At 38.3% G+C, this 27226-nt stretch overlaps 1 protein-coding gene across 1 annotated transcript in view; it reads left to right on the forward strand.

Annotated features, from left to right (window-relative positions):
• KIF3A (kinesin family member 3A) overlaps positions 1-27226 on the forward strand; it is an 80208-nt gene that overhangs the window by 15224 nt on the left and 37758 nt on the right. The window contains exons 5-7 of the mRNA XM_068981022.1: positions 5157-5301; positions 5440-5524; positions 21316-21421. Coding sequence (XP_068837123.1) covers positions 5157-5301; positions 5440-5524; positions 21316-21421 — 336 coding nt within the window. The remainder of the gene's footprint in view (positions 1-5156; positions 5302-5439; positions 5525-21315; positions 21422-27226) is intronic.

Consider the following 27226-nt stretch of genomic DNA (forward strand, 5'->3'; position numbering starts at 1 on the left):
TTTATTTCTTTTTCTTCTCTGATTGCTGTAACTAAGAGTTCCAAAACTGTTGAATAAAAGTGGCAAGAATGGACATCTTGTCTTGTTCCTGATTTTGGAGGAAATTCTTTTAGTTTTTCCCTGTGGAGAATGTGTGTGTTTGTCATATATGGCCTTTGATTATGTTTAGGTAGGGTCCTTCTGTGCCCACTTTTTGGAGAGTTTTGATCATAAATGGGTGTTGAATTTTGTCAAAAACTTTCTGCATCTATTGAGATGATCATATGGTTTTTATCTTTCAGTTTGTTAATATGGTTTATCACACTCATTGATTTGTGGTTATTGAAGAATCCTTATATCCCCAGGATAAATCTGTCTTGATCATGGTATATTATCCTTTTACTGTATTGTTGGATTTAGTTTGCTGAGAATTTTGTTGAGAATTTTTGCATCTGTGCTCATCAGTGATATTGGAGCCTGCAATTTTCTTTTTTTGTGTGTGTGGTGTCTTTGTCTGGTTTAGGTGTCAGGATGATAGTGGCTTCATAGAATGAGTTTGGGAGTGTTCCTTCCTCTGCAATTTTTGGAAAGTTTCAGAGGTATTAACTCTTCTCTAAATGTTTGATAGAATTTGCCTGTGATGCCTTCTGGTCCTGGACTTTTGTTTGTTGGGAGTTGTAAAATCAGTTTTAATTTTCAGTTCAGTTGCTCAGTCATGTCGACTCTTTGTGACCCATGGACTGCAATATGCCAGGCTTCTCTGTCCATCACCAACTCCTGGAGCTTGCTCAAACTCATGTCCATTGAGTTGGTGATGCCATGCAACCATCTCATCCTCTGTCGTCCCCTTCTCCTCCTGCCTTCAGTCTTTCCCAGCATGAGGGTCTTTTCTGATGAGTTGGTTCTTTGCATTAGGTGGCCAAAGTATTGGAGCTTCAACTTCAGCATCATTCCTTCCAATGAATATTCATGACTAATTTCCTTTAGGATTGACTGGTTTCATCTCCTTGCAGCCCAAGGAACTCTCAAGAGTCTTCTCCAACACCACAATACAAAGGCATCAATTCTTGGGCACTCAGCTTTCTTTATAGTCCAGCTCTCACTGGAAAAACCGTAGCTCTGGCTAGAAGGACGTTTGTTGGCAAAGCAGTGTCTCTGCTTTTTTAATATGCTGTCTAGGTTGGTCATAGCATTTCTTCCAGGGAGCAAGCGTCTTTTAATTCCATGGGTGCAGTCAACATTGCAGTGATTTTGGAGCCCAAGAAAATAAAGTCTGTCACTGTTTCCATTGTTTCCCCATCTGTTTGCCATGAAGTGATGGGACCGGATGCCATGAGGTTAGTTTTTTGAATGTTGAGTTCTAAGCCAGCTTTTTCACTCTCCTCTTTCACTTTCATCAATAGGTTCTTTAGTTCCTCTTTACTTTCTGCCATAAGAATGGTGTCATCTGTGTATCTGAGGTTATTGATATTTCTCCCTGCAATCTTGATCTTAGCTTGTGCTTCATCCAGCCTGGCATTTCTCATGATGTACTCTGCATATAAGTTAAATAAGCAGGGTGACAATATACAGTCTTGATGTACTCCTTTCCCAATTTGGAACCAGTCCGTTGTTCCATGTCTGGTTCTAACTGTTGCTTCTTGACCTGCATAGAGATTTCTCAGGAGGCAGGTCAGGTGGTCTGGTATTCTCATCTCTTGAAGAATTTTCCACAATTTGTTGTGATCCACATGGTCAAAGGCTTTGGTGTAATCAATAAAGCAGAAATAGATGTTCTTCTGTAACTCCCTTGCTTTTTCTATGATCCAGCAGATGTTGGCAATTTGATCTCTGGTTCCTCTGGTTTCTCTAAATCCAGTTTGAATATCTGGAAGTTCCTGGTTCATGTACTGTTGGAGCCTGGTTGGAGAATTTTGAGCAGGAGAATTGAGCATTTTAGTAATCAGTGAACATTTCAGGAATGTTTTGGGTTTTAGTTCTAGAAGGTCTTGTAGGTCTTCATAGAACTGTTCAACTTCAGCTTCTTTAACATTACTGGCGGCAGTGATCAAGACCATCCCTGTTGTAACTTGTAATTGGTCTGTTTGTATTTTGTATTTCTTTTTGTTTCAGTCTTGGAAGGTTGTATATTTCTAAGAATTTGTCCATTTCTTCTAGGCTGTCCATTTCATTGACATTAAGTTGCTTGTAGTAGTCTTTTATGATCCTTTGTATTTCTGCAGTGTCCTTTATAACTTCCTTTTCATTTCTAACTTTATTGATGTGAATCGTCTTTTTTCTTAATGAGTCTGGCTAAAGATTTATCAATTTTGTTTATCTTTTCAGAGAAGCAACTTTTAGTTTGATTGTTCTTTTCTATTGTTTTCTTTGTCTCTATTTCATTTATTTCTGCTTCTTTGTCTTTATTTGCTTCTCCTCTGTTTGATTTCTTCTACTAATTTTGGGTTTTGTTTGTTCTTTCTCTAGTTACTTAATATACTTTTAAAATTAGTAATGATCATGTATTTAATACATTCACAGAAATTGCTTTCATTTTATTTATGTATTTTTTTGGCTGTGCTAGGTCTTCATTGCTTTGCATATGCTTTCTCTAGTTGTGGCAGGTGGGGGCTGCTTTTTGTTGTGGTGCGTGAGCCTCATATTATTACAGTGACTTCTCTTGTTGCAGAGTACAGGCTCTAGGCACACAGACCTCATTAGTTGTGGCCCAGAGGCTCAGTAGTTGGAGCTTGTGGCCCCTAGTGTGCGCAGACTTAGATAGTTGTGCCACACAGCCTCAGCAGTTGTGGCTTGCGGGCTCTAGAGTGTTGGCTCAGAGGCACGCAGGCTTAGTTGCTCCACAGCATGTGGAATCTTCCCAGACCAGGGATCCAGCCTGTGTCCCCTGTGGTGGCAGGCAGATTCCTATCCACTGCACCACTAAGGAAGTTCTGCATTAAGTAGGTATTAATTTTGAGTTAAAAAAATTTTTTTGGCCATTATATACTGGTAAAAAATACTTGGGCTGTGGAGCCAACTGGAGTATGTTCAGATTAAAATGACATAGAGCAAGTAATTCAACCTCTCTAAGCTTTTGTTTCCTCAGCTAAACTGTGGGGATATAAATACTGCCTAGCGCTTAGGATTGGGGTGAAAATTAAATAGGAATGCATATAAAGTATGTGACATAGCACATAGCAGATGATCAGTAAATGATAGCTGTTTTGTCTTTTATAAGATGCAGTATATGAGTTCATGGTATTTTTAGCTCCTTTAAATGTAGTAAGTTATATTCTTAATGAAAGAGTTTGAAATATTTAGGGAGTTAGAAAAAATTTACTTTTTTATTCCCACATATAGAAATGGTTTATGTTGTGATTATTTTCATTAGAAGTCTGACAATGATGACATTTGTATTAACTGAATAGAGTGGTACTGGTTAAGCAACCTTTTGCATTTATGCTGTCACTTCCTAGGCTATCTACTGTACCCTCTCCTGAGGAAATCTCACCCAGTGCCATAGCTTCAGCTGGCAAATGAATCTCATCCATCCGCCTGCTTGCTTGGCACATCCATTTGAGTGTATCGTAGACTTAAAGCTCAGTACCTCCAAACTCAGTGTATGATCTTCCCTTTCAAACTGTTATTTCTTCCAGTGGTGTTCACCATCTCAGTACATAGCTTAGCGTTATATTCCCTTGGTCAAGCCAGAAATTTGAAAGTCACCTTCAATTCTTCCTTCACCCTGGTCCCCTTTTGACTAGTTCTTTCCCAGGCATCTTGATTCTAACTGCTAAATGTCTGTGAAATACTTTCCATCTTTCTCATCCCCTTCTGTTGTCAGCACTATCTCTTACCTGGATAACCATGTCAGCCCTCTAACTGGTTTCTTCTCTTCTCCCATGCTTTTTTCCGGTTCTTTGTATACAGTATAGCCAGTGATGGTGACACTCTTCTGACTGAAAAATCATTCTGTGTCTTCAGTTTGTTTTTAAGATAAACTAGTGTTCTTGCCTGGAGAATCCCAGGGACGAGGGAGCCTGGTTGGGCTACCGTCTATGGGGTCGCAAAGTCTGACATGACTGAAGCACAGCAGCAGCTAGAACCTTAACATGTTCTTCATCACCCTGTGTAATTAATCCCCTCAGTTTCTTTAGCTCTAACCGCATCCACTGTCCTTTTCCATCTCTGTTTCTTCCATTCTGGTCTCCTTGCATTTTTGCAAAATCTCCATTCTCTTTTTTTGCCTTTTGCTGTCCATCTGTTTCTAAGTCATGCTCATATATTAGATGGACTCTTCTGGAAAGCCTTCTTTGACCTCTTCCCCTTTCCTTCTTCCTTAGTTTTCGTGCCTCAATTATGTCCCTGACTCTCATGCAGAGCTCTGTGTTTCTCTTTCCCAGCACTCATCTTGGTTATGATTATTTGACTAATAGGTCCTCCCCAGGATGACACATACCGTGAGATTACAGATTGTGTTTGTCTTTGTCATTGTGTCCCTGAAGCATAGCACCATGCCAGACTCAGGTGTGTAGTGTTTGTTGAGTGAATTAATTTGGATAGTTAGAAAATTTAAGTTGTATCTGTAATTACTTTTAATATATTGTCACTTCCTTTTGTTAGTTCCCCCTATTCCTTACAGCTGTTACGTAAAACTTTTATTTTGAAATAACATACTTATTTTAGGATTAAGCTATTTGCTAGGTGTCATGTTGGTTGCTTGAAGTAAATTGTTTCATGGGATTCTTACTTGTTTCATGTGATCAGTGCAGAATAGTTATTCTTATCCTCATTGTACTTTTGAGGAGATAATCTTTGGGTAGATAGTTTCTAAGGTCATGTGTCTGAAAAGTGGCAAATGTGTGGATTCACGCTGAAGTCTTTCTACTCTGGAACCTTTACTATACTACCTTCTCCAATTTAATGTCCGCATTAAGTAATTAACATGAACATAAATTTCTTAGGATTAGCTAAACTGTTCGATTTTACATTTATCTCACTAGCTCTAGAACTTCAACAGTACTGTGCTCGTGTGCTCCACAGTTCATGGTGATTGCTGGTAATAAAGGAGAAATTTATATTAGAATAAACTTTAAATCCAGGCTAGAAATTGCATCACAGTGTCAAAAGAACTAATTTTAAGAGCTATTGTTCTGTAGCATCAGACTCTACAAAGTGATTCTCTTCATTGTTTTCAGGGACTATTTTTGCATATGGACAGACTGGAACTGGGAAAACGTTTACCATGGAAGGTGTCCGAGCTGTTCCTGAACTTAGAGGAATCATTCCAAATTCCTTTGCTCACATATTTGGTCATATTGCAAAAGCAGAGGGTGATACGAGGTAAAATAATTATTTTCTAATATTGAGAAGTACAAACATAAGATGTACAACCTTTATAAACACGTTTTTAAAACTGTTCTAATAAATATTCACTGCTTGCTTTTTTTTTTGTATTTAAGAATGATGTTTTCTTTACAGATTTTTGGTTCGAGTGTCTTATTTGGAAATATATAATGAAGAAGTTCGTGACCTTTTGGGCAAGGATCAGACACAGAGGTTAGAGGTAAGGATAATTGAAATTGGAGTACTTTCCAGAGCAAGAGAATGTGTACTGAAGTAAGTTCTTCTTTGAACAAAAGGTACTCTTAATATTTTATTATTTTTGACCAGGAAACTTGGTAACATGCTTCAAAAATACAACTATTTTAAACACTTACACATTGAAAAGTCTTGGTTCCTACCCTGTTTCTCCCCACCCTAATTTAAGATAACCACTTTCGGTATCCTTTCAGTGTTTTTATGTAAATACAAATATAATTTTATTTTTACTCTAAATGTAGCACCCTATATACATTGATCTGCACCTTTTTTTAAACTAAAATTTTTATTGAGATAGATTCACATGCAGTTGTAAGAAATAATACAGAGGATTACCCCTTACACAGTTTTCCCCAGAGATAACAGTTTACCAAGCTATAATGCAAATGGGAAGATCCCGTGGCTCAGAGGTTAAAGCGTCTGCCTGCAGTGCGGGAGACCTGGGTTCGATCCCTGGGTCAGGAAGATCCCCTGGAGAAGGAAATGGCAACCCACTCCAGTATTCTTGCCTGGAGAATCCCATGGGCAGAGGAGCCTGGTGGGCTATAGTTACATGGGGTCGCAAAGAGTATCATAATCGTGATATTGATCTTGATATAATCCACAGATATAATCCATTTGAATCCATTGTTCAAATGCCCCAGTTTTTCTTGTAGTCATTTGTGTTGTATACTGTTTTATCACATGTGTAGATTATTATATCCACTACTGCAACAAGGTACTAAACTGTTCCATCTCAAAGATGCCTTACGTTGCCCTTTTATAGCCATATCCACCTCTCTGGTGACCACTCCCCTCTGTCCCCATCCCAAACCCCGACAACCCTAATCTGTTTTCCATTTCTATGGTTTTGTCATTTCAAAAGTGTTATGTAAATGTAAATGTAAGTGTATAATATGTAACTTATTGGAATTGGCTTTTGTGACTTGACATAACTCCCTAGAGATTCATCCAACTTGTTGCATGTATCAATTACTCATTCCTTTTTATGTTTGAGTAATATTGCATGGTGTTTTTAACCATTCACCTGCTGAAGGACAACCATTCACCTGCTACGTACAGTTTGGGGCTGTTATGAGTAAAGCTGCTATGAACCTCCACGCATAGATTTTTACACAAATATAAGTTTTCATTCTCTGGTATGAATGCCCAAGAGTACTCCAGAATTTAAAGTCAGAAGTTGTGGGTTTTTTAAAAAATTTTGATTAACTAATTAATTTTTGGCTGCACTAGGTCTTCGTTGTTGTGCGTGGACTTTCTCTAATTGTGGCAAGTGGGAGCTACTCTCCAGTTGCTGTGTGTGGGGTTCTCATTGTGGTGGCTTCTCTTGTTGCAGAGGACGGGCTCTGGGGTGCATGGGCTTCAGTAGGTGCAGCTCAGGGGCTTAGTAGCTGCAGCTTGTGGAGTGTAGTACCTGGGCTAGCAGTTGCAGCACATGGGCTTAGTTGCTCTGTGGCACGTGGAATCTCCTGGACCAGGGATCAAACCCATGTCTCCTGCATTGGCAGGCAGACTCTTTTACTAAGTTTTTACAGTGTCAGAAATGTAGGTATTAATACTAATTATGAATGTTGTCACAAGTATTTGTGTTTTTAATCTTTCTTTTACCTGAAGGAAAAACCAGACTTTCTGATTGAGAAACTCTAGTTTGTATACTTTTGGGTAATATATTGGCACTACTTTAATCCTACATCTTAGAAAAGGGGAATGTGAGATTATATGCATGACTATCAGTAATCACAAAAATTGTGGATTGGTTCATCATAGCTGATTCACATTCAGTATTTTTTCTTTTTTTTCCTCAAACTTTAAACTTTTATTTTGTGTTGGGGTATAGCCCATTAACAATGTTGTGGTAGCTTCAGGTGAACAGCGAAGGGACTCAGACTCCATTCTTCCTCAAATCATTTTTTTAATTGAGATGTAATTTACATAGCATAATATTCATCCTTTTAAAGTATACAATTTAGTGATTCTTTGTATATTCAGAAACTTATGCAAGCATCACTACTATCTAGTTCTAGGACATTTTCATTATTCCTGAAGGAAACTCCATGCCCATTAGGTGTCACTCTCCATTCCCCTCCTCCCTCCTGGTAGCCAGTAATTTACTTTCTGTCTCTATGAATTTGCCTATTCTGGACATTTCATTTAAATGGAGTCATACAATTGTGGTCTTTTGTGTCTGGCTTCTTTCACTTTTTTTGATGTTTTCAAGATCTATTCATGTTGTAGCATGGATCAGTATTTCATTTTTCCTTTTAACATCTTGTAAAAGTTTTTGTGTGAATACAAGCATACCTCACATTATAGTGCTTCACTTTATTATATTTGTTGATACTGTTTTTTTCTTTTTAAACAAATGGATATTTGTGGCAACCCTGCATGGAACAAGGCTGTGCAGCTCTGTATTTCCAGCAGTATTTGCTTAATTAATTCATGTGTCTGTGTCACATTTTGGTAATTCTTGCAGTATTTTAAACTTTCCACCAGCAAAGAGATTATGACTGGCTGAAGGCTCAGATGATGGTTAACATTTCTTTTAGCAATCAAATATTTTTAAATTAAGGTACAAACATGTTTTAAACATAATGCTATTGTACATTTATAGTCTGTGGATGGTATAATGTAACTATAACTTTTATATCCACGGAGGAAACAAAAATTCATGGTACTCTTTATTGTGGTAGTCTGGAACTGAACCTGCAGTATCTTTGAACTGTATATTTTTAAAGTTCTCTTGGTTATATATCAATGAATGCAGTCGTTAGATAATGTGATAATTCTACTTTAGGTACTGCCAGACTGTTTCCCACAGTGGCTGTACCATTTTGCGTTCCTGTCAGTAATGTATGAGGAGTCCAGTTTTTCCATATCCTTATCGACACTTGTTATTGTCATTTATTACAGCCGTTATCGTGGGTATAAAGTGGTATCTCATTTGTGGAGTTCAGTTTTTCCATATCCTCATCGACACTTGTTATCGTCATTTTTTATAGCGATTTTAGTGAGTATAAAGTGGTATCTCATTTGTGGGCTTGATTTCCATTTCCCTGATGGCTAATGACATTGAACATCTTTTTATACCATCTGTGTGTCTTCTTTGGAGAAATTTCAGTTCAGATCCATTGTTCATTTTTAATTGGGTCTTTATTTTTTATTAAATATTAATAATTTTTTATATGGAGCTTCCCTGGTGACTCAGTGACAAAGAATCCACCTGCCAGTGCAGGAGGTGTGGGTTCAATTCTTGGGTCAGGAAGATCCCTTGGAGCAGGAAATGGCAACCCACCCCAGTACTGTTGCCTGGGAATTCCCATGGATAGAGGAGCCTGGAGGGCCATGGTTTGTGTGGGTTGCCAAAGAGTTGGACATGACTTAGTGACTTACCAACAATTCTTTATATGTTCTAAATGCAAGCTTGTTAACAGATGATAGGAATTTACAAAAATATTCTCTTATGGATTGTCTTTTTACGTTTTTGATGGTGTCCTTTTGGAGCATAAAAGTTTAAAATTTTGATCATATTTGCTTTATCTGCATTTAGTTTTGTTTCTTGTGGTTTTTGGTGTTGTATCTAAGAAATCATTGCTTCATCCAAGGTCACAAAGATTTGTGCCATTGTTATCTTCCTAAGAGTTTTATAGTTTTAGCTTTTATATTTAGGTCTTTGGTTTGTTTTAATTTTTTATATGTCTTGTGAGTTACAGGACCAGCTTCGCTCATACATACAGATATCCTGTTGTCTCAGCACCATTTTTATTTTTTGTAACTGCGTGTTGTGTGGGGTCTTAGCTCCCCAATCAGGGATTGAACCCACGCCCCCTGAGGTGGAAGTGCAGAATCTTAACCACTGGACTGCCAGGGAAGTCCTTCAGCACCATTTATTGGAAAGACTTTTCCCCCCCTCATTGTACTTTGTTTTTTTTTAATTTAACTGAGCAATGGATTATGACGGTCTTTCCATATAAGTAAAGAGAAATGCTTCTTCATTCTTTTGTCTTTTTTTTTTTTCCCTTTCTGCCTCATAGAATCCTTAGTATGGACATAACTTTTAGTTTGCTTAGCCACCCTGCTATTGATGAACAGTTGGGTTGTTTAAAATCTTTTGCTCTTACAAACAGTTCTGTACTAACCTTGTAATTACACCATTTCATACATGTGCAGGCTTGCCTGAGAATAGATTCCTGAAACAGGATTGCTGAATCGAGTGGTAGATGACTAGTAATTGTTGCCAAATATATTAAGATTTTGGTGTATGAGACCAAAGGTTAGCCTTTAAAATATTAATATTGGAATTTTGATGGGAATTGTATTGTCGATAAAATAATTGGAGAATAATGTGTTTAGAATAACAGTAGAATAGAATATAGAATCGTGGTAGCCTCTGTTGTGGAACAGTGTGGAATATACTGAGAATAACCGTAGACTAGTAGAGTATTATTAAGAAGCTCTTACAATGCAGCAGTAGGCAGTTAGCGTAGCGAATGGTGGTAGTAGCTCATATCTTATTTCATTTAACCTTTCATCAGTTCAATTTTGTTAATATAAAAAAATGAAACCTAGAGGAATTTCCTGACTTGCTTGTGTAAGGTAAATGGATTAAGGATTAAAGGGTGATTTCTGAGGTTTTAACACCTTAGCTTGAATATTGGCTCTGATCTCTTAAGCAGATTACTTACCCTCTGTGAGCCTTAGTTTTGCCACATGAACGTGGAAATAATAATAGTATCTACTTTATAGTATTATTGCCAAAGATAAATTAATACAAAAATTTAAGATTATTGCTTGACACATAATAAAGTATTTAATAAATTTTAGCTTTTTAAAAAAAAATTTACTACATGAACTGAACTTTTGGAGCAATATGTTACTGGTGTAGGTGTTAATATTATTTGAATTTGTTAGACCTTAATGAAGACTTAATCCATAATGTTGTATAGACAACAAATATACAGATAAATTTCTTTTTTCTGGTCATCTTTGGTTTTGATGGATCCCTTAATTCTATGCTTTTTACCTTTTAAAAGTTTGTTATTTGTACAGATTATTAGAATAAAAACCATTTGGAAAGAACATTTCCATTTTTATAATAGTAATTATAGATCACATTTATTCTCAGAAACAGTCTTGTCAGTGGTTCTCAAGTACAGTAGACCCAGTGTTCCTTTTTTATAACATATATTTTGTAATGCCCCTTTGATTATCCTGAAATAAAATTCATAGATGATAAAATCTATCTATACACATAAGTTTAAAGATATCAATGTACTGTCCAATTATAATATTACTTTTAAAAAGTACTGGTATTTCAATATATAATATAAATGTTTATATGTGATCATACTCAATGACATATATAAATAGAGGCATATTTAAATCATTATGACTGCAATACCCACAAATGCAGACTGTTACAAGTATGTTGAATTGGTATTCTAAACACCTTGTTTGGTGTTACTCAATGACATGGTCGTTTACAATAGTATCTAGCTCTTGGTGGAGTTCTGAGGGAAATAAAGTACTTTCCTCAGTTTTCCTGCATTCCTATATTATTATTACCATGGGAAAGCCCTTTGTCTTTATAGGTAAAGTAGAGTTAGGATCTAAATTCAGATAATTAAATTAATAAGTTGTTTTTTTCACCCATGTGACTGTCTGGTAGGACATTCAAAGTTGCATGGGACCATTCATGATTGTGACCATCCCACCTACTTCAGGGTGTTCAGTATCCCAGTCTCCTGCCTGCAAATACTAATAGTGTCCTTAACTGAAACAGAAACTCCCCCTCAAGTTTCTAAAACAGTCTGGTCAGGGGAGTAGCTGCCTTCATTGAGATCCATTGTTTTGGTGTCACAAGCTATTTGTTATACAAATTTAAATTTCTTTGATTTTATGATAAAAATTCTTTGCTAGGATTGCCATCCAATTTTTAAGAGCTTTCATAAACAAATAGTAGTCATAGACAGTAATATATAACACTCACATGTTATATATCACAGTTCACATGCCTCACTTCTAGATAAACTTGCCAGCTCTGACTCAGCCTCATGACTGTTAGTGTCCGTGAGTGTCTAGACCACATTTAAGTTACCAGGACTCTAACAAAGGTGAAGACCAGGGTCCTCTAATGAGGATTAGTGTCAGGGGTGTCTCTGAGAATGATTAATCCTTCCATTTCCTTTCTCTCATGGTGAGGTCTCCTCCCAAATCAGGTCCAGGATCCCCTAATGAGGGTCGAAACCAGAGAGGAAACAGAATTCACACTCATGTACTGAGACTCCCAAGAAAAAAGTCAAGTTCATTTTGATGCAATACCATAAAACCTTTACATAAGGAATTTTATACCATTTTCTTTCCCTTTTAAAAAACAGTTCTAGTTGAATGTAGGTGTTACAGTCTAAAGACAATTGAGGGGTCATTGTTCATTAGAGCCTAAAGAATATTAGGGCCATGTGGTTGTACAGTTAAATATCATTGTCTTTCTTTTCGTGGGAGTACAGCTTAAGATCTTCCAGGTTTGTAAAATACACCTTAGGGAACTACAAGATGGAACATAGCTTTCATTACCCATTGTTCTTTCACGTGAGTGATGTTAGCAGAAACAGACTAGCAGATCAGTATCTGGAGTCTTCTCAGGGTCAGTTACCTGGCATGAGAATGGGGGTGCAGATGAGCCTTGCTGTAACAGGGAGTTTCTCGATTACTGCTCAGGCAGTGATGGACAGTGAAGGGACTCTTTGATCTGGAAAGGAAGGTCCAATTAAAGTGGTAGTGTGTTCAAAACCAGATGACAGAGTCCTACACCCCCCCCCCCCCCACAAAAGTAAAATTCCAGTCGAGGCAACCCACTGGGGAAGAATGCCCTGGACATGAGTGGTTGCACCACTTACTAGAGATCTCTTACAGACCAGGACCAGAACCTTGTTGCCTTTACCAGGGCATTGAGAACACTGTGGGCCAGTGATGCCATTAGTGGTAAGCACTTGGGGTGTCCCTGAGACAGATGCGCTCAGGCACCTGGTGGGCAAGATCTGAGTGCCACTGTCAGTCGGGGGCTGATGTACAGTGATGAGATGCCTCTCAGGGTGGCTGTGCCTTCATGGTCACCAGAGTTGTTACTGAATCAAACTTAGGTCTGCTTGCCTGTCACACAGCAAGGCCAATCTATTGACAGGGGTTTGTGTTGAGGGAAAGCACAGTGTTTTATTGGATGGTGCCAAGCAAGGAGAACGAGCACCTCATGCTCAAGAGGCACAAACTCCCTAATGATTGTTTTTCGGGGAAGGTTTTTTTTTAATTTGGCTGCCTGGGGTCCTCGTTGTGGCATGTGGGATCCTCGTTGTGGCATGTGGGATCCTCATTGCAGCACATGGACTCTCTAGTTGCTGAGCTTGGGCTCAGCTGCCCTGCGGCATGTGGGATCTTAGTTCCTTTACCAGGGATCAAGCTTGTGTCACCTGCATTGTAGGGCATATTCATAACTACTGGACCACTAGGGAAGTCCTTCAGGAAAGGGTTTTTAAAGGCAACATTTGTGTTGAGGGTTGCAGGGTGCTTGACTTTCTTCTGATTGGTTGGTGGTAAGTTAACAGGGTGATGTTTTACGAATCTTAATCATTAACCTCCTAGTTTAGTCCAGTCTGGGGTCTAGTGCTTGTGGTCAGCATGTAGGCGTCATCCTCTAGCTGGATAGGGGTCTTAGTTTCTGCAGAACAGTTCTAAGATATGCATGGGATTGTTGAATATATTCCTCAAGGAGGAACTAGGACTCTGATTATAGATGAACTGTTGTTTCAACTACAAAGAGCTATTTCTTGGCTTTTTCTTTGATTTGGTATTCCTTCCCTTCCTTAATTAGTGACTGCTTCACTCTGCTCTTTGGAATTCAGAAAAGGCCTAGCAGACTACATCCTTGCTGTACAAACAAGAAACAGGGAACATGGAGTGGCTTTTGTACACGGGAGGGTCCTGCAGGGTCCTGTCTTTTTTTAACTTTTGTATTTTACATTGGAGTGTGGTTGATTTACAGTGTTGTGTTAGTTCCAGGTGTACAGCAAAGTAATTGAGTTGTACATGTATCTATTCTTTTTCAAATTATCTTTCCATTTAGCTTATTACAGAATGTTGAGCTCCCTGGGTCCTTGCTGGTTATCTGTTTTAAACATATTAGTGTGTATGTGTCAGGCTGAAATATTTAATTTATCCTTTCCACCCCGCCCCCCAACCTTTCCATTTTGGTCACCATAAGTTGGTTTTTGAAGTCTGAGAGTCTCTTTCTGTTTTGTAAATACATTCATTTGTACCTTAAAAAAATATTCTGCATGTAAGCAAATATATTTGTCTTTCTCTGACTTAACTCAACTTAGTATGCTGATCTCTGGTTTCATCCATGTTGCTGCAAATGGCATTTCATTTTTTTGAACGGCTGAATGATTTTCCAGTGTGCAAGTGTGCAAGTGTACCACGTCTTTTTTAATCCGTTCCTCTGTCGATGGACATTCAGGTTGCTTCCATGTCTTGGCTATTGTAAAAGTGCTGCAGTGAACAGTGGAGTGCATGCATCTTCTCAAGTGAAGTTTTTCTCTTGAGTTTATGCCCAGGAGTGGGACTGCTGGATCATATGGTAGTTTGTTTTTTTTCGTTTACTTATTTGGCTGTGCTGGGTCTTTACTGCTGTGTGCGGGCTTTCTCCAGTTGCAGTGAGCAGGAGTTACTCTGTAGTTGCAGTGGGCAGGCTTCTCACTGCAGTGTTTTCTCTTGTTGTGGAGTGTGGACTCTAGGGTACATGGACTTCATTAGTTGTGGCACTCAGGCCTAGCTGCCCCACAGCATATGGGTTCTTCCCAGACCAGGGATCAAACCTGTGTCCCCTCTGGGAGGTGGATTCTCAACCACTGGACCACTAAGAAGTCCCATATGGTAGTTCTGTATTTGTTCTTCAAGGAATCTCCATACTGTTCTCCATGGCGGTGGTACCAATTTACTTTTCCTCTAACAGTGTAGAAGGGGGTTGCCTTTTCTCCATGCCCTGTCCAGCATTTGTTATTTGTAGGCTTTTTGTTATTGAGCTGCATGAGCTGTTTGTATATTTTGGAGGTTAATGCCTTGTTGGTGGCATACTTTGTAAATACCTTTTCTCTTTCCATGGATAGTCCATTTGTTTCATTTATGGTTTCCTTTGCTATGCAAAAGCTTTTAAATTTAATTAGGTTCCATTCGTTTGTTTTTGTTTTCATTTTCATTACTCTGGGAGGTGGATTGAAAAAGATCTCTGTGATTTTTGTCAGAGTGTTCTGCCTATGTTTTCCTCTAAGAGTTTTAAAATATTTAGCCTTAACATTTAGGTCTTTAATCCATTTGGGGTTTATATTTTTGTGTATAGTGATAGGGAGTGTTCTAGTTTCATTTATTTAATGTAGTTGTCCAGTTTTCCCAACATCACTTATTGAAGAGACTGTCTTTTCCCCATTGTATATTTCTGCCTCTTTTGTGGTAGATTACGTGACCACAGGTACATGGGTTTGGTCTGTTCCTGTTTTCTATTTCTTCCTGGTTCAGTCTTGGAAGGTTGTACCTATCTAAGAATTTGTCCACTTCTTCCAGGCTGTCCCATTTTATTGGCATATAGTTGCTTGTAGTAGTCTCTTATGATCCTTTGTATTTCTGTGGTGTCCATTGTAATTAATCCTTTCACGTCTAATTTTACTGATTTGACCTCTGTTTTTCTTGATGAGTCCAGGTAAAGGTTTATCAATTTTGTTTACCTTCTCAAAGAACCAGCTTTTAGTTTTATTGATCTTTTGTTATCCTTGTTTCCATTTCATTTACTTCTGCTCTGACCTTTATGATTTCTTTCTTTCTACTGACTTTGGGTTTTGCTTTTTCTTCCTTCTCTGATTGCTTTAGGTGCAGGGTTAGGTTGTTTATTTGAGGTTTTTCTTGTCTCCTGAGGCTGCTTTCATTTCGTGCCATGGCTTTCGGATATTCTTGCTTTTGTGCTCACTTGTCTCGAGGTAGTTTTTGATTTTCTCTTGGGTTTCTTCAGTGATCCATTGGTTGTTTAGTAGCATATTGTTTAGCCTCCAAGTATTTGTGTTTTTTACAGCTTGTTTTTTTTTTTCTTCTTGTATTGATTTCTAATCTTATAGCATTTTGGTCAGAAAAATGCTTAATATAATTTCAATTTTGTTAAATTTACTGAGGCTTGCTTTGTGACCTAGTATGTGATCAGTCTAGAAAATGTTCCATGTACACTTGAGAAGAATGTATATTCTGCTGCTTTTGGATGAAATACTCTATAAAAATCAGTTGTCTCTCTGTTCCAGTGTCATTTAAGGCCTGTTTTTCCTTATTGATTTTCTGTCTGGATGATCTGTCCGTTGTTGAAAGTGCGGTGTTTAAGTCTTCCACAATTACTGTGTTACTGTCAGTTTCTCCTGGTCTTAGCATTTGCCTTACATATTGAGGTACTTCTGTGTTGGGTGCATATATATTTACAATTATTATATATTCTCCTTAGATTGATCCCTTAATTATTATGTTAGTGTCCTTTGTTTCTTGTAACAGTCTTTTATTCTGTTTTGTCTGATAGGAGTTTTGCTACTCCAGCGTTCCTTTGATTTCCATTTGCATGGAATGCCTTTTTCCACCTCATCACTTTCAGTCTGCACGTGTCCCTAGACCTCAAATGGATCTGTTGTAGACAGCATATATATAGGTCTTGTTTCTGTATACATTCAGGCAGTCTGTGTGTGTTGCTTGGAGCATTTAATCCATTTACGTTTAAGGTAACTATTGGTATGCATGCTCACTGTGTTGGGGATGTTTCTGTAGGTCTTTTTGATCCCCTTTTATTCTCTTTTTTTTTGTGATTTGATGGTTAATTTTAGTGTTGTGTTTGGAATCCTTTTTCATTTTTGTGTGTGTATCTGTTGTAGATTTTGGTTTGCTGTTACCATGAGGTTTTGATATAGTAGTTTGTGTATAAAGAAGATTGATTTAAGATGCTGGTCCTTTCCAGTACCCTGCTTTTGTGCTCTCCTCTTCTTATGATTATGATATCACATTTGTGTGTGGGTATTTACTGCCTTTACTGTGTGTTTGCCTTTACTGGTGAGTGCTTCCATTTGCGATTTTCTTTTTTTTATTTGTGTCCTTTTCCACTTAGGGATTTTCCTTCAGCATTTGTTGCACAGCTAGTCTCCCAGAGCTGAATTCTCTTAGGTTTTGCTTGTCTAGTAAGCTTTTGATTTCTCCATCAAATCTGAATGAGAGTCTTGCTGGGTAGAGTATTCTTGGTTGTAGGTTCTTCCCTTTCATCTCTTTAAATATGTTTTGCCACTCCCTTCTGGCCTGCAGAGTCTCTGATGAAAAATCAGCTGATAATCTTATGGAGATTCCCTTGTATGTTAATTGTTGCTTGTTTCTTGTTGCTTTTAATATTTTCTCTTTGTCTTCATTATTTGTCAGTTTGATTACTGTTTTGTTTTGGCATGTTCCTTCTTCAGTTTACCCTGCATGGGGCTTTCTGTACTTCTTGGACTTGGGTGACTGTTTCCTTTGCCATGTTCAGGAAATTTTCAGCTGTTATCTCTTCAAATATTTTTTCAGGTCCTTCTAGGACCCCTGATGCAAATGGCAGTGTGTTTAATGTTGTCCCAGAGGTGTCTGATACTGTTATCATTTCTTTTTTTTCTGTTTTCTGTTCCACGGCAGTGATTTCCAGTATTCTGTTTGCCAGCTTAGTTCCCTGCTTTTCTGCCTCATTTACTCTGCTACTGATTCCTTCTCCTGTGTTTTTTATTTCAGTTGTTGTGTTGGTCATCTCTGTTTATTAGATCTTCTAGCTGTTTTTAAACATTTCCTGTACCTTTTTGGTCTGTGCCTCTGTTATTTTTTGAGATGTTGGATCAGCTTTACTCTCATTACTCTGAATTCTTTTTCAGTTAGAGTGCCTATCTCCATTTCACTTAGCTGTTTTTCTGTAGTTTTATCTTGTTCCTTTGTCTGGGACATACTTTCCTGCCATCTCATTTTGTCTGCCTTTATGTCATTGCTGTTTCCATTCCACCAGCTGCAAGGTTATAGTTATTATTGCTTCTGCTATCTGCCCACTGGTGAGTGAGGCTGATCTAAGAGGCTTGTGCAGACTTCTTGGTGGGAGGGACTGTGTCTTGCCCACTGGAGGGTAGAGCTGGACCCTGTACCTCTGGTGGACAGTGCTGTGTTAAAGGGTGTGTTTAACATGCAGCTGTAGGCTTGGTAAGATTTTATGCAGCCTGTCTGCTGAGGGGTGAGGCTGTGTTACTGCCCTGTTGGTCATTTGGCCTGAGGTGTTCCAGTACAGGAACCTACTGGCTGTTGGGTGGGGTTGGGTCTTGTGAGAAAATGATGGCCTCCAGGAGGGCTCACATCAATGAGTACTTCCCAGAACTATTGATGCTAGTGTCTTTTCCACACAGTAATCCATAGCAGCCCCTGACTCCCTAGGAGGCTATCCAGGACCAGCAGGAAGGTCTGGCTCAGGCTTCTATAAAGTCACTGCTTTCCACTGCAGTATTCTTGCCTGGAGAATCCCAGGGATGGGGGAGCCTGGCAGGCTGCCGTCTATGGGGTTGCACAGAATCGGACATGACTGAAGCGACTTAGCAGCTCCTCACTCCCTAGGAGGCTCTCCAGGACCACCAGGGAGGTCTGGCCCAGGCTTCTATAAAGTCACTGCTTTTCCCCCTGGATACTGTTCTGCATGAGACCTTGTGTGTGCCCTCCAGGAGCAGAGCTCTGTTTCCCTTAGTCCTGTGCTCTGTGGGGTTCTCCTCCCACCACCAGACCCCCAGGACGGGAAGCCTGATATGGGCTCAAAACTTTCACTCTTGTGGGAGGACCTCTATGATGTAATTATTTCCCAGTTTGTGTGTTGCCCACCTGGTGCAAATGGAATTTGATTTTATTGTGATTGCACCCCTTCTCTGTCTGTGGCTTCTCCTTTGTCTTTGAATATAGGATATCTGTTTTGGTAAGTTTCAATGTTTTTTTTGGTGGTGGTGGTGGTGGTGGTGGTGGTGGTGGTGGTGGTGGTGGTTCACCAGTTAGTTGTGACTTTGGTGTTTTCTTGATACGGTGTGAGCTCACATCCTTCTCCTCCACCATCTCTTCTCAGGGTCCTGCTTTATTTCAGAATCATATTCAGTTTTTTCATTTTTCATATATAATTTATGCTTAATAATTGTATATAGAATTAATAACTTGTGATTGGAAATGACCTTAGACTTTGCAGACTGATGCCAGTTTGAAGAATGTTTCCCATCTGCAGTAAGATAAGCATAGAAGTGAAAGTACATGATTGAAAACTTTCATTGCAATTAGACATTTTCATGACATCCAAGGGCATGATTTTTTTTCCAGAGATGCCACTTTTCCACATTAGAAATATACACATTATTTTTTAACATAGATTTTCTGAGCATTGATATAGACCAGTAATATTCAAACGAAGGTTTAAAACATTTTAACACTTAAATCAAACCAGACCTTATGTGGAAGCCCAGTCTATAAAATACATGAAAGTAAAGTTCTCTTTAGAATTTGTCTGGGTCTGAAAAACCCCAAACTCACACTGTGGCCCCTTATTGCCACCACTAGGCCATCTAGTGCTTGTCAGGGCACAGTCTGAAACCCAGTGCTTGATGGAGACCAACACATTTATTTACTGCTACTAAAATTAGGAATTAACATATATCCCATGACAGAGAAAAGGCAGTTTTTGTGATGTATAAATATATCTTATAAAAAAGCCCCCACACGCTAATTAGATTTAAAATCAACACCTAGAATTCAGAGTATTTGCTTTTGTGACTTTGTCTCTGATGTTGTTTTTTAAAGTTTTCTCATCTTTGTCTGTGAGGTCTTACTACCTGTGGAAATGGCTTGCCCCCCTGGCAGCCACAGACCTCTACCTCAGTTTCACTTTATTCTGTTGATTTTTGGAGGTGACTTGTAGGCCATGCAAAATGAGGTTTATATTTCTATGTATATTGTACAGTTAGTATTAAAATACTATGTGTATTTTAGATATACATATCCTAAATACAACCTTCAAGTTGGGTCAAAGTTCTCATAAAGTTACTCACAGAAAGATAATATTTTTACATAGATAACCATAGATCTGATTATTTCACTCAACCTGTGTGAAATACTCTAGTGGTTTCAAATTGCTCTTAAGATAAAGACCAATAATTAGAGAAGTGCACCTCAAAACTACAGTGAGGTATCACCTTCCAGCAGTCAGAATGGCCATCATTAAAAAGTTTGTAAATGCTGGAGATGGTGTGTAGAAAAGGGAGTCCTCTTGCACTGTTGGTGGACATGTAAATTGGTGCAGCCACTATGAAAAACACTGTGGAGATTCCTCAGAAAACTAAAAATAGAGTTGCAGAGTGACCCAGCAATTCCATTCCTGTGTATATATCCAGTCAGAACTCTAATTTGGAAATATACATGCTCCCTTACCTCTTCTGAACAGTCCCTCAGAGCCATCTTTGAGGCTGTCTCTCGGGCTTAAATCTTCAGTATGTCCACTGAATAAAAACACAGTTCTTAACTTTAGGTTGTGCATATTTTTAAGTGGACACTAATTTCTTGGTGAAGCAGAGAAGGATGTGGATAGAGGGTCCAAGTCAGAATATAAACAGCTGCACTGTTTATAGTAGCCAACACATGGAAGCAACCTGAATGTTCATCGACAGATAAATGGATAAAGAAAATGTGGTGTATCTGTGCAATGGAATACTATTCAGTCATGAAGAGGAATGGAAGAATGCCATTTGCAGCTGCATGGATGAACCTAGAGACTATCATACTTGAAGCAAGTCAGACAAATACCACATGTTGGTTTTTTGTGGAATCTAAAATATAGCTAAAAATTAACTTATTTGTGAAACAGAAACAGACTCACAGACATAGAAAACAGACTTGTGGCTGCCGAAGTGGGGGCAGTGCGGGAGGGATGGATTAGGGGGTTGGGATTAGCAGGTGCAAACTATTATATATAGAATAAGAAGCACCAAGGTCCTACCATATAGTACAATATCCTGTAATAACCATAATGGAAAAGAATATGAAAAAGAATGTGTGTATGTGTGTATATGTATGTAATCTGAGTCACCTTGCTGTATACCAGAAGCTAGCACAACATTGTAAATCAACGATAGTTCAATAAAATCAAATTTGTCCAATAACTGTGCTTAGTCTTATTTCTGCTTACCTCTTTAGCCAGATATCCCACCTGTTCCCCCTGTGCTGCCTACTGTTTACTTGGCTTGTGTTTGTTTACTTGGTTTTCATTTTTTAAATTACCTGTTTTTTTCTCATTTCAGGCTTCTTGCACGTACTCTTTCATCCTATTCTAACACACAGATTGAACCTGCTATTTCTTCAGGTCTTAGCTTAAACATCATCTTGGGGAAACTTTTCCTGTCGCTGCTTCACTAGCTTAAGTCTCTCCGTAATGTATTCTCCTGTAGTTTCCTGTATTTTTTTTTAATGGCATTATCACAGTTAAAATAACTTGTGTGTGTAATTATTTATTTGTATGTTCTCCCTGCAGATTTTTACTTCCACCGTGTAGAAACTCTGCCTTGTTCATCACTCTGTCCTCACTATCTAGCAGTATCCAACATGTAGTAGATATTCGGTAAATACCTGTGGAGGAATTATGGATATATGTGTAAAATCTGTATTTTAATTTTTTTTTAGGTTAAGGAAAGACCTGATGTGGGAGTTTATATCAAGGATTTATCAGCTTATGTGGTCAATAATGCTGATGATATGGATAGAATTATGACACTGGGCCACAAGAATCGTAAGTGTAGTGCTTAATTGTGATTAAACAGTTACATGTTGAGTAGTCTGGTTTAGAAGCAAAGTTGCTATGGCACTTTGCACCATAAAGATTGGATTTTTTAGTTTCTTTTAAACCATTCATCTTTGATTATTTACTGTGTGGAAAGGATATATGAATGAAAGATATCACAGATTGCTTTCTGTGTTGTCCACAATTTTGTTGCTTATTGATAATGCTGTATCTGAGACTCTCATATCACTGTCTCTTGTTAGCTGTAATAATATTGGTAACATTTATTGAGTACTTACCATGTGGCAAGTGCTTATGCAAATGCTTTGTAAGAATGGTCTCTTAATCCTCAGAATGGACTTTATTAAGGTATTAAATTCCTATGAAAACTGACATTTAAGGTAAATTATCTAAGGTCATATACTGTTTAATAAGTGTCAGAATGAGTATGTGAATCTACACTGTTAGTTAGCAGTAACGACTCAGCAACAAAAAGGAACGAATGTGAGTTAGTTGAACTGAGGTGGATGAACCTAGAGCCTGTTATACAGAGTGAAGTAAGTCAGAAAGAGAAAAACAAATATTGTATATTAACACATATATATAGAATCTAGAAAAATGGTACTGACGAACCTATTTGCAGTGCAGCAATAGAGACACAGATGTAGAGAACAGACTTGTGGGCCACGACAGGGGAAGGAGAGGGTGGGGTGTATTTTGAAAGCAGCATCAACCTATGTGTACCACCGTGTGTTGCATAGCTAGCTAGTGGCAAGCTGCCGCCAAACACAGGGAGCCCAGCCTGGCGCCCTGTGACAACCAAGAGGGCGGACTGGCCGGGGGGCTTGGGAGGGAGGCGATAGGTATATATGGGCTTCCCTGGCGGCTCGGCTGGTAAAGAATCCACCTGCAGTGCGGGAGACCTGGGTTTGATCCCTGGGTTGGGAAGATCCCCTGGAGAAGGGAACGGCTACGCACTCCAGTATTCTGGCCTGGAGAATTCCGTGGACTGTATAGCCCATGGGGTTGCAAAGAGTTGGACACGACTGAGCAACTTGCACTTCACACTTCACTTCAGTTCTTGTATATATATATATGTATATATATAGTCATGCTGACTCTTGTTGTAAGGCAGAAACCAGCACAACATTGTAAAGCAAGTATCCTCCAATTAAAAAATTAAAAATACATATTCAGCTTAAAAAAACCCTGGCACTATAATGCCTTCCTTTTATTGCTAAGAAGGCAGACAGAGTGGCATTCTTTTTAGTAAGTTTCAGGTTTTTTATAAAGAATGAAAAACTTGTGCAGTATTGCTGATCTCCCTCTGCCCCTCCCTATCCCAGTACTAATGATGTGCTAACAGCAATTAGAAGTTTGAGGTAAAATATAAGAACGTAGAAAGTAAACTTTTTTTTTTTTAAACATGAAACTGTATTTTGTATTGGGGTATAGCTGGTTAACAGTCTTGTGGTAGTTTCATGTGAACAGCAAAGTACTCAGCCGTAGATACACATGTATCCATTCTTCCTCAAACCCATCTAGGTTGGCACATAACATCGAGCAGAGTCCCATGTGCTGTACAGTAGGTCCTTGTTGGTTATCCATTTTAAACATAGCAGTATGTGCATTACCTTCCTAAAGTCCCTGAGTCCCCCACCTCCTTCCCTCAGCCATAAGTTCATTTTCTAAGTCTCTGAGTCTGTTTTGTAAGTAAGTTCATTTGTATCATTTCTTTTTAGATTGCACATATAAGGGATGTCATATGAGATTTCTCCTCTGACTACTTCACTCAGTATGACACCCTCAAGCTCTACCCATGTTGCTGCAAATATCATTATTCCATTCTTTTTAAGGGCTGAGTAATATTCCATTGTATGCATGTACCACATCTTTATTCATTGCTCTGTTGATGGACGTTTAGGTTGCTTCCATGTCGTGGCTATTGCATACAGTACTGCAGTGAACATTATGGTGCATGTTGGCCATCTGTATGTCCTCTTTGGCGAAATCTCTATTCAGGTCTTCTGCCCGTTTTTTGAGTGGGTTCTTTGTTTTGATGCTATTAAGCATCATAAACTGTTCGTAAATTTTAGAGACTAATCCCTGATAGATCACATCATTTGCAAATATTTTCTCCCAATCTGTGGTTGTCTTTTCATTTTGTTTATTGTTTCCTTTGCTATGTGAAAGCTTTTGAGTTTAAGTAGATCCCATTTGTTTATTTTTGCTTTTATTTCCATTATTCTGGGAGATGGATCAAAAAAGATGTTGCCTTGATTTATGTCTGAGCGTGTTCTGCCTATGTTTTCTTCTAGGAGTTTTATGGTGTCCCTTCTCACATTTAGATCTTTAATCCATTTTGAGCTTTTTTTTATGTATGGAGTTAAGGAATGATGTAATTTCATTTTTTGACATGTGGCTGTCCAGTTTTCTCACCACCATTTGTTGAAGAGACCGACTTCAAACATCGTGTGGTCTTGCCTCCTTTGTCATAGATTAATTGACCATAGGTTCATGGGCTTATTTCTGGGTTTTCTGTCTTGTTCCACTGATCTATATTTCTGTTTCTGTGCCAGTACCATACTGTTATGATGATTGTGGCTTTGTAGTATAGTCTGAAGTCAGGGAGCCTGATTTCCTCCAGCTCTGTTTTTCTTTTTCAAGGTTGCTTTGGCTATTTGGGGTCTTTTGTAATCCATACAAATTTTGAGATTTTTTTTTTGTTATTCTAGTTCTGTGGAAAATGTCATTGGTAATTTGATAGGGATTGTACTGAATCTGTAGATTGCCTTAGGTGAAGGCAATGGCACCCCACTCCAGTACTCTTCCCTGGAAAATCCCATGGACGGAGGAGCCTGGTGGGCTGCAGTCTGTGGGGTCGCTAAGAGTTGTACACGACTGAGCAACTTCACTTTCACTTTTCACTTTCATGCACTGGAGAAGGAAATGGCAACCCACTCCGGTGTTCTTGCCTGGAGAATCCGAGGGATGGGGGAGCCTGGTGGGCTGCCGTCTATGGGGTTGCACAGAGTCGGACATGACTGAAGTGACTTAGCAGTAGCAGTAGCAGTAGCAGTATAGTCATTTTGACAATATTGATTCTTCCAGTCTGTGAACATGGTTTATTTTTCCATCTGTTTATGTCTTCTTTGATTTCTTTCATCAGCATCTTATAGTTTTCAGAGTACACATCTTTTGTCTCCTTAGGTATTTTATTTCTTAGGTTTATTCTTAGGTATTTTATTCTTTTTGATACAGTGGTAAATGGAATTGCTTCTTGAATTTCTCTTTCTGATCTTTCATTGTTATTGTATAGAAATACAACAGATTTCTGTGTATTAATTTTGTAACCTGCAACTTTACCACATTCATTGATGAATTCTAGTAGTTTTCTGGTAGCATCGTTAGGATCTTCTACTTACAGTATCATGTCATCTGCAAACAATGATGGTTTAACTTATTCTTTTCCAATTTGGATTCCCTTTATTTCGTTTTCTTCTCTGATTGCTGTAGCTAGGACTTCCAAAACTATGTTGAATAAAAGTGGTGGAAGTGGACATCCTTGTTTTGTTCCTAATCTTAGAGGGAATGCTTTCAGCTTTTCACCATTGAGTATGATGCTAGCTGTCAGCTTGTCATATATGGTCTTTTTTTATGTTGAGGTATATACCCTCTGTGCCCACTTTCTGGAGAGTTTTTATCATAAAAATGTGCTGAATTTTGTCAAAAGCTTTTTCTGCATCTATTGAGATGGTCATGTGGTTTTTATTCTTCAGTTTGTTGAGGTGGTATATTACAGTGATGGGTTTGTGGATGTTGAAAAATCCTTGCATCCCTGTGATGAATCCCACTCGATCATGGTGTATGATCTTTTTAATGTATTGTTGGATACAAATTGCTAGTGTTTTGTTGAGGATTTTTACCTCTGTGTTCATCAGTGGTATTGGCCTATGATTTTCTTTTTTTGTGGTATCTTTGTCTGGTTTTGATATCAGGGTGATGGTGGCCTCAAAAAATGAGTTTGGAAGTTTTCCTTCCTATGCAACTTTTTGGAACAGTTTCAGAAGGATAGGTATTAACTCTTCTCTAAATGTTTGATAAAATTTATCTGTGAAGCCATCGGGTCTTGAACTTTTGTTTATTGGGAGATTTTTAATCACAGCTTCAGTGCCTGGGATTGAGCTGTTCATACTTTCTGTTCCTTCCTGGTTCAGTCTGGGGAGACTGTGCCTTTCTAAGAATTTGTCCATCTCTTCCAGGTTGTCCATTTTTTTGGCATACAGTTGTTCCTAGTAGTCTCCTAAAATCCTTGGTATTTCTGTGGAGTCAGTTATAACTTCTCCTTTTCCATTTCTAATTTTACTGATTTGAGTCCTCTTCCTTTTTTTTCTTGATGAATCTGGCTAAAAGTTTATCCATTTTTTTATCTTTTCAAAGAATCAGCTTTTAGTTTCATTGATCTTTATGACTGTTTTCGTCTCTATTTCTTCTCTAATCTTTATGATTTCCTTCCTTCTGCTAACTTTAGGTTTTGTTCGTTCTTCTTTCTCTAGTTGTTTTAGGTGTAAAGTTTGGTTGTTTATTTGAGGTTTTCTTGTTTCTTGAGGTAGGGTTGTATTGCTGTCAGCTTCCCTCTGAGGACCGCTTTTGCTGCATCCCTTTATTTTTTGGACTGTTGTATTTTCATTTTCGTTTGTCTCTAAGTATTTTTTTTCTTCTTTTTTTTTTCAGTGATCCAGTGGTTGTTTAGTAGAATATTATTTAGCTAAACACACAGGTTTGTGTTTCTTAGAGTCTTTTCCTTGTAGTTTATTTATAATCTTACAGCATTGTGATCAGAAAAGATGCTTGATACAGTTTTGATTTTCTTAAATTTACTGAAGCTCCCCTTGTGGCCCAGCATGTGGTCAGTCCTGGAAAATGTTCCGTGTGCACTTGAAGAATGCATAGTCTACTGCTTTTGGATGGAATATTCTATAAATATCGATTAAATCCAACTTGTCTGTAGTGTCATTTAAGGCCTGTGTTTCCTTACTGATTTTCTGTCTGGATGATCTGTCCATTGATAGAAGTGGAGTATTCGAGTTCCCACTGTTGTTATGTTAACTGTCTATTTCTTCCTTTACGTTTGTTAGTATTTGCCTTACATACTGAAGTGCTCCTGTGTTGGGTCCATATATATTTATCATCGTTATATCTTCTTGGATTGAGCCCTTGATCATTATGTAGTGTCCTTGTCTCTTATAACCATCTTTGCTTTAAAGCTTATTTTCTCTGATATGAGTATTGCTGCTCCAGATGTCTTATGATTGACGTTTGCATGAAATACTTCCTCCCATCCTCTTACTTTCAATCTCTATGTATCTGTAGATCTGAGGTGGGTTCTTATAGACAACATAAATATGGGTCTTATTTTTGTATCCACCAAGCCAGCCAGTCTATGTTGGTGCATTTAATCCATTTACATTTAAGGTAATTATCGATATATATGATCCTGTTACCATTTTGTTAATTGTTTTAGGTTTATTTTTGTAGATCTTTTCCTTCTCTTGTGTTCCTGCCTAGAGAACATCCCCTAACATTTGCTGCGCAGCTGGTCTCATGGTGCTGAATTCTCTTAGGTTTTGCTTGTCTGGTAAGCTTTTGGTTTCTCCATCTAACCTGAATGAGAGTCTTGCTGGGTAGAGTATTCTTTGTTGAAGGTTCTTCTCTTTTATTACTTGGCATATATTGTGCCATTCCTTTCTGGCTTGTAGAGTTTCTGTTGAGCTGATAACATTATGGGATTTCCTTTGTATGTTGTCTTTTTTC

The sequence above is a fragment of the Capricornis sumatraensis genome, chromosome 9 (genome assembly GCF_032405125.1).
Source record: "Capricornis sumatraensis isolate serow.1 chromosome 9, serow.2, whole genome shotgun sequence".
Classification (NCBI taxonomy): Eukaryota; Metazoa; Chordata; class Mammalia; order Artiodactyla; family Bovidae; genus Capricornis; species Capricornis sumatraensis.